Here is a 14,874-nt window from a genome sequence, read left to right on the forward strand (position 1 = left end):
TAATCCCCATCCTTGATCTAGTTCCTTTCCTCCCTGATTTTCAGTGGATGTGTCTCCCTGATTCCTAGGGTGCCTGGCAGTAAGAGGTTTGGTTTTCACAGGCTGAGGATCACTGCTTTAAAGAAGCGTTATATTTAGCACATCTGGCACAGTAGCAGTAAACAAACATTATAGTCTTTGTAACACATTTGTGCAGGTGCAATTTTGCTAGGTTGTCTGTCTCTGCAAAGGCTATGTTATGCCTCCATTACACCTGAAATGACCCATCTCGACTAGGGAGGGAGTCCCTTGGCAGAAGTTATGGATTTAATGTTTCAAAAACAAACACCACTTGGGCTCATTTTAAAGGGTAAAATAACTTTGCAAAACACGGTGATTCTGGAACTTGGGTTATGTTTTTCTTTCCTTTTTCCCTTTTTTCCCCCTACTCCCCACCCTTACAAGAGAAGATGCCAATTCAAGTTGTAGCAGGACCACGCATGCTATTTTATGCATATGCAGCTGGGGCTGGAGGAAAGAGAGGGAGAAGTGGAGGGAAAAAAATATATAACTGCTTACCCCTGCAAGACATCTGTTTCTCATCTCCCTTTGCCGTGGCAAGAGAGAGGAAAGTCTTGCAAAGGGTGGGAAAGGCACAGATTTAAAAAAAAAAAAAAAAACCGCAGTAGAATTACACCAAAAAGGGGGAGGGGGGCGCATCTCGGAAGGATGCGGAGGGATCGCATTATCCCGGCCGGAGCCGAGCCCCCGGGGCTAGGGCGGGAGCCGGGGAGCGCGCGGGGTCGGCGGCACGGCTGCGGACTGGAGCCGGGCCCGCGCGTCCCCGGGCCCGGCGCGGGAGGCGGAGGGGGAGGGGGAGGCGGGGGAAGGAGGCAGGGGGCGGGCAGGGGTGGGGGTGAGGGGGGAAGGGAAGGCGCCCCGTGTGCAGCCTCAGGAGCGGCGGCGGCGGCTGCAGGAGGAGGAGGAAGAGGGAGGGGGCGAGGGAGGGGGCGAGGAAGGCGCGCTTGTCATGCTCGCTCTCTAACCCTGGGGGCATCCTGAAACCTCTCCTCGGAAACCCGCGGGGAAATGGGAAACAGGATTGACGGGTTTCACACGCTCCTCGCTAGACTGAGCCGCTCATTATCATAACCGTCTGGAGCAGCGCGGCGGCGGCGGCTCAGACGCGGGCAGCGGCGGCTCAGACGCGGGCAGCGGGACCTGCCGGGCAGCCCCAGCCGCCCACCTCCGCGCGCCGGCCGCCCGGGACCCCAGGAGGGGGGAGCCTCGCCCGCGCCGCCGCCTGAGCGGACCCAGAGGAGGAGAAGCAGCAGCGCCCACGGCCGCCGCGAGCTCCCGGCTGACCCCGCGGTAAGCGCCCGCCCGGGGCCGAGGGCGCGGGGCTCGGGCGGCGACCGTTGGCCCGGGCGGGAGGGGCGCGCGGGACGAGGGCCGGGGGGTGCGTGCGGGTGTTTTCCCCGGGCACCAGCGCGCGCGCACCCACACAATGCCAGCCGGCCTTTCCCGCGGCGGCGGGGCTGGGCGCGCGGGCGGGCGGGCGGCCCGGGGGGTGGGGGGGTGGGAGTGGAGAAGCGCGGGTTCTTCCTTTCCCTGGGGCTGGCGCGCGAGGCTCTCCGCCCGGCTCCGGAGGGAGCCCCTCTGGCCGCCGCTTCCTCCCGCGGCTGCCGGGCGGCCTTGGCGGCTCCCCCCTCCCCGCCCCCCGCAGACGGGCAGGAGACCACCCCCCGGCCCCGGGCCTGCCCCCTTCTCCCATCCCCCTGCACCGCGCGGCAGAGGGGGAGGAGGGAAGGCGGGCAGGCGGCAGGAGCGCGCCTTTGCAAGGAAAAAAGAAATGCATCAAATGGCACCTCCTGTCCCCCCTCCATCCCCTCAGCCCCGCCACCTCCGCCCCCGCGATCTCCTCCCCTGGCCGCCGGTCTGCGCCGCGGGCTTGGCGGGAGGCGGCGGCTCTGTCCTCAGCTCACCTCCGCGGCGGGGCTCGGGCTGCTGCCCGCCCGCTCCGCGCCTCCGCCTTTCCTCCCTCCTCCTCCTCCTCCTCCTCCTCCTCCCCAGCCTTTGCAACTTTCCCGAGTGCCCAGCTCGCTGCGGGGGCCGCCGCGGGGAGGCGGTCACCTGAGGAGCCCCGCCCGCCATCCCCGGCTGGCGAGCCCGAGAGACTCCCCGGACCCATTCCCCCGGGCTCCCCGTGGCTCTGGCTTCGCCGGGCTGGAGGGCTCGGCATCTGCCGCGGGCTGGAGCTCGGGGCCGGAGCCGGCCGGGCCTGCGCCCCTGCCAACAGCCATGAGTCACTTCCTTGGAATCCTACCTTTGGTGTTTATTTCCCTTAGAAGGAAACTTGTTTTAAAAGAGAGGAGACTATGAGACACAGAGACGTGTGTGTGTGTGGTGTGTGTGTGTGTGTGTGTGTGTGTGTGTGTGTGTAAAAGTAATCACAGCGAGCATCCTTTAGGGAAAGGAACAGACGACACCTCGGAAAGACAACTTGCTCTTTGTTCCCAAACACTTCGGGTTTTGTTTACTTTCTTCTAGGGACGGACGAGGAAAAGGCAGTGCTCATTAACCCCAGAGAACTGCTCATTTACTATGACATTGACAATCGGGCGCGTAATCAGGGACCGCGCCGCCGAAGCGGCCACTAGCGGAGAGCGGGCTCTGCCGGCCTGTCCCCTCCGGAGCCCTTCAGAGAGAGATGGACCATCCTGCCCGCGGCGGGGAGAGCCTGGCTACAGCCGCTTAGTCCGACTTCCCCAAATCCCCCGGCTTCAACCTGCTTCCCTGTCAATAGCCGAGCCCCAGGGAGCTGTCTGTCCTGAAGCCTCCTTTGCCCTTTGTGACCCATGAGTCTATAGGGCAGGGACAAGGGGGTTAACATTTGAAAGACAGACAGGATGTTTTGTTCCTTCCCATTAGCTTTGCTCTTGCCACAGTATCAAATGGGTCCTCAGATCTCTATCTTCAGGCACCTGAAAGAGACAGAACCGCAGAGCTAAAGAGACAGAACCGCAGAGCTAAAAGTCAATTAAAAACCTTGAGTTTTATATCCTTACTCTCAAGGAAAAGGAAACGCTAATAACATTTGCAGTTAGATTTCTTAAATGAATTTCCTCTAGTTTTCAGGATTTTGCTAAAATCCATGGTCAAGAGCTCCTTCCCAGTGTCCTAAGTATCATTATTTAAGATGCTGTTTTACTGTGAGGTTGTGAATATGCTTCAGTTGACATTATGATGGCTCTAAGGAAAGAAGCCCAGATTATCTGGAAAAACAGAAGAGTTGGTCATGGATAGTAAACTACTATTAACATTGGTTGCTAAAGCTTGACATTCTAACCCTAAACTTTCTGGGGTTGCCAGTAGGTGTCATGCCACTCAATTTAACATCCTTTTAAATCTTAGGTTGCCCCTCTTTAAAAAAATCCTGTCATATGCCAAGTTTTATGATTATATTCTATAATAGCATCTACAGAAGTCTTAATCCTTTGAATCCAGTGGAAGAATTAAAATATAAATCTCATTTGAAGTGTTATGTTAGTCAATGATTTTTTTAATGGAATAGTGTAAACCTTTGGTGCTTATTGTTAGATGACTTAAACAAATAGCAATAGTTTAAAAATAATTCAGTAAGGTTGACTCCCATTACTTTCTCAATTCAGTAGTAAATGTGAAACATTGATCACAAAGACTTAGTAACTGCACAATGTTCCCTACATAATCCTCTCACTCTTCCTGCCTATACCACGTTCTCCCCTCCCCAAAACCTTCCAAATCCTCCTCCTCTTCTGTTTTCAGAGAGCTGTGAAAAACCACTTGTAGTACTTAGTTCCCCCAGTGTATGTTTAATTGGTTGTGTGCCTGTTTTAATTCAAAATGGAAAAGTTGTTAGGGTTTAAAAAAAAACTACTAAAAATACTTATGCCAACAAGCTCCAATTGAATTAAAATTCAGAGTAATAGAAACACAATGCTATCAAATAGAAATGCTGAGAGATCTTTACTACCTTTTTTAGGTATAAGCCTAGGCTCATATTAATAAATAAAATAACTACTATAAAAGGTTGAAAACTGGAACTTATGCTTGATGGACCTTATAGTTATGTATATTATATAATCAAGTATATGTGGACCTGATTCTTTAAAATCAAAGGGAACACAAATATCGTGAAAAACATTGCTGGAGAGTCAGTAAAGGAGGAAAATTTGCTAATTGGTGAGAAACTATGATTTCCTTGGTCCTAACAGCCCTCATCTAGGTATCTTGTAAAACAAATTAATAAGAAATAATAAGACCAGGTATGTGACTATCTCTCAGGGACATTGTCATCGGAGATTTAATGTACACAGGATGCTAAATTAGAAGGGAAGACAATGATGACTCCCTTTGTTTGATCTCTTCAGGCCAAATTTTTTGGTGACGACTGTCAAGTAGCAAAAGAAATGGCAAGTGCCACCATCTCTTTCTTTTAAAGCATCACTCTAGCTTTTAAAGTGTAAACAACACAAGATTTGTCAGTGAGCTCCCCTGATCATTCTTTATGGCTTCTTTAGAAACATGGAGGCTGCCTGACCTCTTAGCTTTTCTGTACCTCCAGAATATAGAATCTGAGGAATAACAGGATGTGCAGTTAACAGTGGTGGTGTGGGTCAAGTGCTTTGAGTTTCAAAAACCAACATTATTTTAGTTGATTTATTTCTTCTGATTATATTTTTTTAAAGAGGACCTCCAGACAATGTTCAGATATATGAGAATATGGAATGAGACTGTCATCCTTCCGTAGATCTCTCCTCTTCATAAAAGCAAACCAGATAGAACATTTAAAGAGTCATAAATTGGACCTCTCTCATATCAAAGTTGTGAAAGACGATCAGCCTTAAATAGAATATAGGGTTGTCACTATCTTCTTTGATAGTCCCTTAAGCTAGGTATCGAAATGGGAGAAGCTTTTATCTCCTTAGGAATCAAGCAGCTGACATAATGCTGAGACAAGATAGTGAGCAAGTCCCGATTAGTGCCAATAATACATTCTCATAAAGTGGTTACATGTATCACAAAATTCACATGATGCAAAGTTGTAAAATTATGTGAAGTAGGGAAATTGGTTCCAGTCCAATGAAAATAGTGCAAATTTGAATAATGCTGTTACTTCAGGAGATTCATGATTTGCCCTAATTGGGACTTAGTCCTTATTTTGATGAACTGGGTTCTAGTTTGAGACTAATAATAGTCATACTTTCTCTGTGAATGCTTTTTTTTTTTTTTTAAACTCTAAGGCCCTTTTACTTTTTTAGCTACCAATCTCCCTCCCTCCCCCGCCCCAAAATCTATTTGAGAATTAAGTAGAAAAATTTATCCTTGGGGAAATAGTTGTTCTTCAGTGGGGTCTGACTCTTCATGACCCCATGGACTATACCACGCCAATACTGGCCATGGGATTTTCTTGGCAAAGATACTAGAGTGGTTTGCCATTTCTATCTCCTTAGGGAAATATTTTTTGGATTATGGAGGGGAGAGGTTGGGGATGAAGTGGAAACTACAGGGATATGTAGGAACCCAGACTCCCTGTGGCAAATTCATTTATTTCTGTGCTAAAGCTAGAGAGAGAAGGCCGCTGATGAGCAAGAAGTCTCTTCGGAAAGTTTTCTTCTTGTGTCTAGGTTTTGCAATGTGAGAAGTTGTGAGCTGCCTCTGGCCCTGAAGCCCTGGCTCCTGTTTAATATTCTGCTGCTCAGTTGATGTTGTGCTTGGCTCCTATGGGATTGCAACTCACGGCTTGAAACTGGAGCCAATTTTCTGTCTTAATCTCACAGTGTTTTGACTGGAGGCAGATCCAGTTCAGTCCGATCAGGGCTAGTGGAAACAACTACCAAGTGTCTCTGTCTGCTTCATTTTTGGATAAGAAAAGGGAGGGGGACACCCCACAATGTTATAGAGGAAGCAGCATTTCTGGAAATTTGAAGAGTGGAAAACAACTGAACTGATTTGTAGACCTGTGAGCATCAGTTGGTATTGTACTAGGGGCTTCCTCCCCCTCTTTTTTTTCTGATTGATTGATTAACGGATTTCATCAAAGGAAAACCTCTAGGGATTGTCTAGTGAACTGATTTTCCATCATTAATAGAAGGAAAATGCAGGGTTTTTGGCTTCATTCTGTGGACGAGTTTGAGGAAAACGTGTTAAGGAGGCCAGGCAGCTCTTGGAAAGAGGACTGAAGGGAATCTAGAGAACAATAAGAAATGGGGTTTTAAAGATCCGCCCATGAAATGCAGATTGCCGAACAAGAGGCTGAACTAAGGGAGAGCAGCCGAGAGTTTAGCTTTGGGCTCTTAACCTTTTATTTTTTGGAATGGAAAATATTAAAGAGGCAGGAAGAGAACCTAGAAGTTCAAATCTCCTTGCTGTAAAGGGATGAAAATGTCACGACAAGCCTCTAGTTTGATTTTGATTAAGGTTATTTTTCTTTTTTCCAGATTTAAGGTTATCAGAGATGACTCTGGTTCTGTCCATGAATAGATTCTGTGATCCTATTGTTTCGGAAGGAGCTGCTGAAATTGCTGAGTACCAGACACTATGGGAATCTGACTGCTACAGCCAATCCAACCCCTCAAGTCCTCTCCAGGTTCCCCCACCGGGGGACAGAGGGGCTTGCCACTCTCTGGCAGGTACTGTCCCTCCCTTTCACCTGCTCCACAAGAAAGCCAGACTTGGGCTGGGGTGGGAAGCTCTGCTTCGGGGCCTCCTGGGCTTCCTTTTGAATGGCAAAAATGGATGCTACTGGGATTCCCCTGAAGGACTGTATATTGACTATAATAAGAAAGCCAGAGCTTTAGTGGGAAAGAGCTGAATGTAGTATTTAATCACATCCCAAACTGTATCTACATGGACTAATGTGGCTTGTATAGGTCTTGCATCTGGTTCTGTTGTTGTTTTTTAAAATTAATATAAAAAAACCTAACCTGGAAAAAACCCGGGGCAACATTTTGGTTTTAATTTCACCCTCTGTGGAAGCATATGGTTTTCTTAGAGCTACATTAGCCCTTGGTGGGCTTGACAATGAAATCTTTATCCAATGGAATAAAAAGAAATGGTACTTTTGGCTAGCGGTTCTGAGCTATTTCTTTTATGCCAAGCATGCAATTGGCTTTACAAAGAATGTTAGACCATTTTTTTAAGCCAACAAAATAACATTTTGTTCTCCTGCTTATGACTATCTCTTTTGCTGTTATATTATAAGGTAAATTCTTTTGAATTATAATGAAATTCTAATTATTATGGAAAACATGAAGTATAAAAGTCTTAATAAAAATAGAACTGTTAAAAGAGTACATAATGGATCTTCTCATGAAATGGTGACTTAAAAAATATTTTTACCATAATATATTTTGTGCTAAAATGCATAGACCTGTGCTAACTAAATCTTTTATATTTTGAAATACAAAAGTATATTAACATAAACTTAGAGATGTATTTTCATGCTTAGGGTCCCTAATGATTTAAGGAAGGGTAACCATTACATATAAATAATAGTTGCATTACTAACTTAGTGTAGATTCTGTGGCCTTGTTCAGAAGAGGTTGCTGGCTATAAAGTGTGTGCACATATATACACAGGTTCAATGAGGTATACTTCAGTACAGTGCTGTGTAACCATTTTAATAGGTCCATGGGTTTTATTAAATGTTTTGAAAATAAAACTATTAATAACTCAGTGCTTTTGGATTCTTTCCACTAATTAATTCTGCTGTTTGCCTGTAAATAAAGAATGAAAATTTTCCAATTGAAAATATTAAGGCAAGTGTTCTAGCAATGTTTAAGCAAACTATTTCCTCTGAAATTGACTTAGAATAAGACTTGGGGCCCAAGATTCCAAGAGATAGTTACTATTATGACAAATGTTTATTTTTAATCGCCACATGTACAGACAAATATGTAGCAGAGTTATCCTGTAGTAAGAAAGAAAAGGAAAGTGTTTTGTTTGGAGAACCTCTGGCAAACCGCATGTCATTTGTCATATCTGATTTATTACCACAGGATCACATTACAGGGGAATTTCAAATCCTATCACAACATCCAAGATCACATACTTTAAGAGGAAGTATGTGGAAGAAGAGGATTTTCACCCACCACTCAGCAGCTGTAACCATAAAGTATGCTTTTTTTAATAGTAATTTTTATTAAAAGTTTAAGATACTTAGGAACTAGATGCAGTTCCAGAAATTGAATTGTTCCACCCAAGCAATGAAAATGATCTGTTTTTTGGCCACATTGTTACGACTATTTTTAATTTTCAGAGGTAGTTTAAGAATAAAGAGGCGAGGACTCCTTTCACTAGAAATAACAAAATGAAATAATCTTAGAGAATAATAATTTTTATTATGGTTTTATTGTTTTGATATTCCAAATTTAAGTTGGGATTATTCTCAGACTTTCACACAATATGCATTTTCTTATATCCAGATAGGTTTGAATCATGATCTGCCTATGGCTGACATGATAATCAGTGCTAACAGCACCTGTATCCAAACATATGAGACAGGTTCCTGAATGTGTGCCCAAGCCTTCTGCAGACATAGAAACACAGCTATGGAGGGTGTTGGGGGTGGGGAGGGCATTTAAAAATTTATTTTGTGGTAGATTGAAAAACAAGGAAAAGCAAAATACTTAACTATTTTGACACTGGCAATTTAATAATTTCGGAGCCCATGTTTACACCTTCATTTAGAATATCTACAAAGTTCATCAGAGATTGTGATACATAGTTTATATATTTAATTTTTTCCTGATTATTTTGGTATTTTTTGACATTCATGAAGAAAGTCTCAGACATATACACATACTTGTATTATACATATATGTGTGTGTATGTTGGGTAGCATAGACTTAGTTCATGGTTTACCATGTTAACCTACAAATTTGTTTTTCTCATGAAGTGAAAACTTTCCCATAGGAATATGAGAGTAGCTTAATTCATTTCATTTTCTGCTTTAGGATGGTAACAACATCTTCAGGTTTTTAATGGATTTACAATGGATTCTCAAACAGTGAATAGATCACTCAATAGAATGATAGGCCGTCTAATTTCACCTTAACTGTACCCCAGTCCCTAGTGGATCTTCAAGTGATTGATCCTATCAGGACCTGGCTCTCTTAGATTATTGTTGTCCAGTTGCAAGCTTGAGACAAAAAAGATTAAAAAGAGGAACAGAGGTTAAAGCCAGAATCTTTTAGTCCCAGGTGACTGAACTGAGATTTTGAGGCCTTGTGGCAGTTTGGGCTTGAAATGTTCTTGAAGTGTGTGCCTTGTTAGCTGCCTCTTAGCATCTTAATTTTCCCCAGTGACAAACTCTGGCCCAGTCAGCAGCCTGAATTTCCTTCACTTTTGAGAGTTTTGGGGGAAGAGAAGTGAACTCCTAATCTGCTTGGTCACCTTGAGGGTCACTGGGGAACAGGATGATCTGGGTGACAAAGGGTAAACAGAAGCTTCTGAGGGGGCGGGGAGCTGTGGAAATAAGTCTCCCCAATGCCCAAATGCGAGTGCTGCACTTGTAGCTAGAGAAGGTGCTGCGTCATGGTTTCTGTGGGATTTGGTCCTGCCCAGCTTCTCAAGCTTCTCCCTTTCTCCTCTTTGATTTTAGACCATCTCCATCTTTGAGGAACGAGCTCACATCCTTTACATGTCCTTAGAAAAGCTGAAGTTTATCGATGACCCTGAAGTCTATCTTCGAAGATCTGTGCTTATCAATAACCTAATGAAAAGGATCCATGGAGAAATTATCATGCAGAATAACTGGTGCTTTTCTGCCTGCTCATTTAGTGGCGCCGCTGCCCCCGAGTGGTTCATGGCTCAGGACTGCCCCTACCGAAAACGGATCCGGATGACAAAGGAGGACTGCGAGAAGCTTCACGCCTGCTGCTTCTACCAGGAGTGCGGTGGCCACTACCTAAATCTGCCCTTCTCTGTCAGTGCGCATGGGGGGAGTTCTTCTGCCCCTCCCTCCTCCTCTTCTTCCTCTTCCTCCTCCTCCTCCTCCACCCCCATGTCTCTGCCAAGTTGCTCCCACCAGGTGGATTATGGCATGAGCAGTGGGCCTCTTTACAGAAGTGATGACCCGATACCTGCCAATGAAATATTCATTACTAATGCCAGGTCTCCTGGTGTTCAGGAAAAGGCCAAATTAAATGATGAGAAAGCAAGTAATGAAACTGAGAGAGATGGGGTAAGCCTGAGTCGGGAACCCATGAGAGGCGACCATGCTCTTGAATGTAAAGGCAAATTTTATGATTATTTTGAGACTGGGTGTAATGAAAAAAGCAATGTAAGTGAATCTTGGAAAAAATCCTTAAGGAAAAAGGAATCTTTACCAAGTAATAAACTGTGCTGCAGCAAAGGAAGTAAAATATGAGCCATCTTTTTGCTGTAACTTTGAAGCATGCACAGCATGATCAATTAGCTATCATAAATTTTATTTTGAATGGATTTTATAGTTTTGTACAACTGATACAATTATGCCATGAACATGTCGTGTAGTTTTAATGCCTGGAGAGCAGATTGCATAAAACATCTGTACAATCTGCATCAGTGAGCTACTTATAAATATGGAGATTTCACAGAGAAAACAGTTGAATTACTGCTTACAAGTATATCTTAGTTTTGTAACAGAAAAGACCAGTAGATCAAATTGGGAATAAGGAGCCTTTTTATATGTCCCTTGCCTTGCAAGGAGTCTGTGACTAACTAAGAAAAGTCCTCGTTTGTCAGTTAATTAGCTAGTTATTCGGTAAGCACATCAATATTTCCAGCTAGGGTTATCTGCTTCATATATACAACACAGTATTTATTCTGAGTAAAAGACTGGATATTGTGAATCCAGGTGAGCTGGCTTCACACTCTGGTATAGACACTGTTAAATATTGGTATTTAACAGTCTTGGGTGACTGAAGAAATTGGTATGTAATATAATGAAACACACCTGTTTATGGAACCATAATAAAAACAAACTACATGGAGTGAGTAAGCACTTGCAAGTCTCTAGCTTGCCTGTGATGAGTAAAGAGGTTTTTGGAGGTTTGTTGTCATACAGGGCGTTTTTTGGTGCCTTACTTTATCTTAATTTTTGCCATTGTGAAAATTAAGGATAAAATCAGAGTTACAGCAGGGATTTAACAAACAGAAAATAACACACAGGGTGGATCAATATTATTCAAAAACTGTTACATTTGAAATATTGAGTTCAACTTTTTATTCGACATCTCTATTCTTCCTTTTTTCAATGCCCAATTGCTTTTGGATTTGGCATTTTTAGAAAGGGATTGAGGAAACAATAGAGAGATCTGTTATAAACCAGCACTAGCTGCTTGTGCATTTCTATGGCAACAGTCTGTTGCTGGCATTTGTTGTTTTTTGTTTTTGTTTTTGTTTTTTTTGTATAATGAAGTTCATGAACCAGTGGCATGCTTTACACTTTAATCTGTTTCGCATAATTTCACTCCTTTAGATTATAAAAGCATGTGGTTTTTTTATATATGACTTTTGCTGTTAATTAAGAAGCACAATCTTAATAAATGATGTGGCGATCAATAAGGTTCTATCTTGAATGTAAAGATTTTAGTTTCTGAAAAGTTATTTTGGAGAAATGGGACTTGAATCTACAATGGTTACAATAGATTTGGTCAAAATTCTTCATTTACATCACTTAACCATATACATTTTCAAAAGTGTCCAAAATATCCCTTCCATCCTTCTCTATTCCCTGATCTACCTTTTAGCTAAAGTATATCCCCATTTACAAGGTTATTGACTGGGACATTATTAAACATTGTTTCACAGAACTAAATATCATTTGATGGAAAAAAATGTTCTCCCCACCCCCAATTTCTCCAAGATAAAAGCTTTTTTAAAAATTACTGCTATTAATATTAAATATAGGTCTCATTCATACAGTGTATGAGTAGGATCATCATTTGGACAATTGTCCACAAGGACCAATTTTTTAAACATGTTTTTGTGTTGTAGCTGAATAGTCCAGTAGTATCTGTTTTTTATTTTCAATATTTGATAAACATTTGATGTTAGATATTAGATGCTTGTATACCAACGTGTTGTTATAGTAAAGTGAGGTTTTCCTTGGTATATATTTATTAAAATGACCAAAATTCATTAAGATTTTATATCTTTAATGGGTATTGGATATATATTTCTCTCTCCCATTTCTTTCTCACTACCACAATACTGACAATGCCTAGAAGTTAAAGTGGATAATGACCAAAGAAGTTTGTCTTATATGAGATATAGTACAGAGTTTTAAGTAACATATCTGGCAGACTTGTGACATTCTTAAGTAATTTTGTTGGCTTGAAAAATCTTAAATGTTAAAAAATGTATGAAACCTGAAGTTCCTCGTACTACTTAAACATTATAACGGGGATTTTAGGAAAATGTTAAAATATCAAACATTTTAAATGATTTATCATTTTTTCCATTTTTTAAAACAAAATTCTGGTAAACTAAAGCTTAATTTTATATTCATTTGTTAAGAGGGAAAGCTAGTTGAAACTTGATCTGTCAAATGTAACATGTTTATTATGAATTTAACAATAACATACTTTAAATATGAAAAAAGGGGAAGGCTAACAAGAGGTGTTTTTTTTTTTTCCCTTTCTAACCAAAGATTTTGTTTTCGAAAGGCCTAGTTATTGATTTTCCAGAATCATATTCTTAACAGTAAGCTTTACATAAAGCTAGTCATATCTTTCCAAACTGAGCACCAGCATGTTTGCATTCTAGAACCAGCTACAGCTACTTACTTGAAGAGTGAGTATGGTCTTGTGTGACCCCATACTTTAGAATATTGGAATACAAAGCACTGTCATTTTAAATGCCCATGTTGTTGTTCATAGGTTATATCTGACCCACTAAAAATCAACTCATTTCTAATCCAGAGTTTTACAATTTGTTGGGTTTTTTTTTAACTGATTGAAAAGAAATCATAAATTACTTTCCCACACCCTTTCCCAAGGGTTAGTTTAATTGATGAAAGTAAGTCACCTGTCTTCTCTGGGCCACAGCTTCTTCATCTTTAAAATGAGGAGGTTGCACTAAATAATCTCTAAAGCCCTCTACAGGGCTTTATGTTAGGTTATGTTCTCTGTGATCTTATTTAATGAATTTGAAATTCCATCTATGTATTGATGTTCAGTCAAAAATGAATAGAAAGCATTTTTAAAGTACTTTTTAGGCCTGGAAACTTAGGGTCTAATTTGCATGCAACTTTTAAGGACCACATCAAATATGTAAAGTAAGATCAACATATAAGTTTATTGTTAGAACATAGCATTTTGTTTGTATGTAGGAATGATTATATTTTTTAAAAAAAAATTTTATTAAGGTCTCCAGAGAAGTTCCCTATGATGCTTGCTTGCATCATCATAGCATGGAGTTAGATCTCAAAAGTAGTTAGTCTGCTAAAGTGCAGGTATTAATAGATTGTACCAACCTGGAAAGCCTTTGAGGACAAGCCATGCAGTGAATCCAGAGAGGTTAATCATTTGAAAGTCGGAAAATGTGGTAAATTGGAGTCGGAGTGAGTAACTAGACCTGATGAAGAACATTTACAAGTGTAGGTGGATGTCATTGTTTGTGTCAGTGGACTGACTGATAAAATTGTGCATCTTTTGAAATGTTGAAGTTTGTAGCAAGAGGAAAGCCTGGAAGAGTTATAGTTCATTGGCACCCATAGAATAAATTTAAGACATGGTGTTAAGGATTTTTATATGTTGAAATCAGACTCAATCCCTTCCTAACAAAATGTTAGCATGAAAATATGTTTGAGGTAGATTGAAAAAACACACAACTTTCCCTGCCTTTCTCTCTCCTGGTGTGTTGGTTACTTTTCACCATATCTTCTCCCATCTTATTGTTAAACAACAGTTACATTCTTGTCCTCTTGTTTTAAAATTAACTCATAATTGTAACTGGTTTTGTCCGGTACTTTTTAACTTTAAAAGACCTTGAGAAAAATAGATTTAGGACAACATTAACTATAAATTTCTGAAAATATAAAACTATCCAAAGAAGAAGTATTGGTTTGGTGAAAGGTACATAGTTTGAAATGGAAGATAAGGTAGTGAGGCATTTTCTAAGAACAGTTAACTGGTATTCATTTTAAGATTGCTATGTTTTGACTTGGGATACAGAATAAAGGCATTCGGGAACTTTAAAATCTCTGTGAGGCATTTCTATTGCTTTCCTAGGATTATACAGTGCATGAGAAACTTCCTTCTAGCAAGGTGTATTCCCTTTAGTATAGCTATAAATTATTCTTTTTATGTAAAAAAAGCTATATGACCTGGGGTGAAATAGTAACCACGGTAGACATTTTTCTGTCCCAGTGTACATGCCATATATTAGGCAGAAGAACATACTTAGTAAAACAGTTGCAAAGATGTAGGTTATGAACACTTGAAACCTAGCATCCTGCCATAGAGTGCATCAGCAAGTGAGTTTAATAAAACATGCTGTTTAAAATAGTCTGTAATTTCCTGTTTCTACATATCACTTCAGTGTCTGACAGACTGATGACTAAACTAAGAGAATTACACAAGCTAGTCTAGCATCATTTGCACACCATTTCTATGAAGTCCATCTTCTTGAAGATAAACAGCCCTCCGTTGCCCTATTCATAACCTTTTTTCTTTTGTAGTAAATCCAGTTGAGGTAATTTGAACAATAGTTCACATGAAAAAGATCCTGAGAGTTTTCATAGACTTCAAGGTCAGTGTGGCAAAATAATGTAACAGGACAACCAAAAAAGCTAATATAATCCTAGTCTCATTAGCCAACATGATATCTTCCTGTTCTGGGGAGGTGTTAATCCCAGCCTATGTT

The 14,874-nt window shown here is 41.6% G+C and overlaps 1 protein-coding gene across 2 annotated transcripts; it reads left to right on the plus strand.

Moving 5' to 3' along the window:
• The first annotated feature begins 964 nt into the window (after positions 1-964).
• On the plus strand, positions 965-14,516 carry SERTAD4 (SERTA domain containing 4). 2 transcript variants are annotated; one of them, XM_031937306.1, is made up of 4 exons: positions 965-1,350; positions 6,462-6,653; positions 8,022-8,137; positions 9,626-14,516. In XM_031937306.1, the coding sequence occupies exons 2-4, from the start codon at positions 6,479-6,481 to the stop codon at positions 10,391-10,393; spliced, it is 1,059 nt and encodes a 352-aa protein (XP_031793166.1). In that variant the 5' UTR covers positions 965-1,350; positions 6,462-6,478; the 3' UTR covers positions 10,394-14,516. The 2 variants fall into 2 exon arrangements, with proteins under 2 accessions (XP_031793166.1, XP_031793167.1); XM_031937307.1 differs by lacking the exon at positions 965-1,350 and adding an exon at positions 5,634-5,983.
• Positions 14,517-14,874: the final 358 nt, after the last annotated feature.

This window comes from Sarcophilus harrisii, chromosome 4 (assembly GCF_902635505.1).
Source record: "Sarcophilus harrisii chromosome 4, mSarHar1.11, whole genome shotgun sequence".
Classification (NCBI taxonomy): domain Eukaryota; kingdom Metazoa; phylum Chordata; class Mammalia; order Dasyuromorphia; family Dasyuridae; genus Sarcophilus; species Sarcophilus harrisii.

Bases quoted from the DNA above. Each gene is read 5' to 3' on its own strand.
- SERTAD4 (XM_031937306.1), top strand. From the start codon at position 6,479: ATGACTCTGGTTCTGTCCATGAATAGATTCTGTGATCCTATTGTTTCG. The intron at 6,654-8,021 runs GTACTGTCCCTC...TTATTACCACAG, and splicing joins GGCTTGCCACTCTCTGGCAG to GATCACATTACAGGGGAATT. The intron at 8,138-9,625 runs GTATGCTTTTTT...CTTTGATTTTAG, and splicing joins TCAGCAGCTGTAACCATAAA to ACCATCTCCATCTTTGAGGA.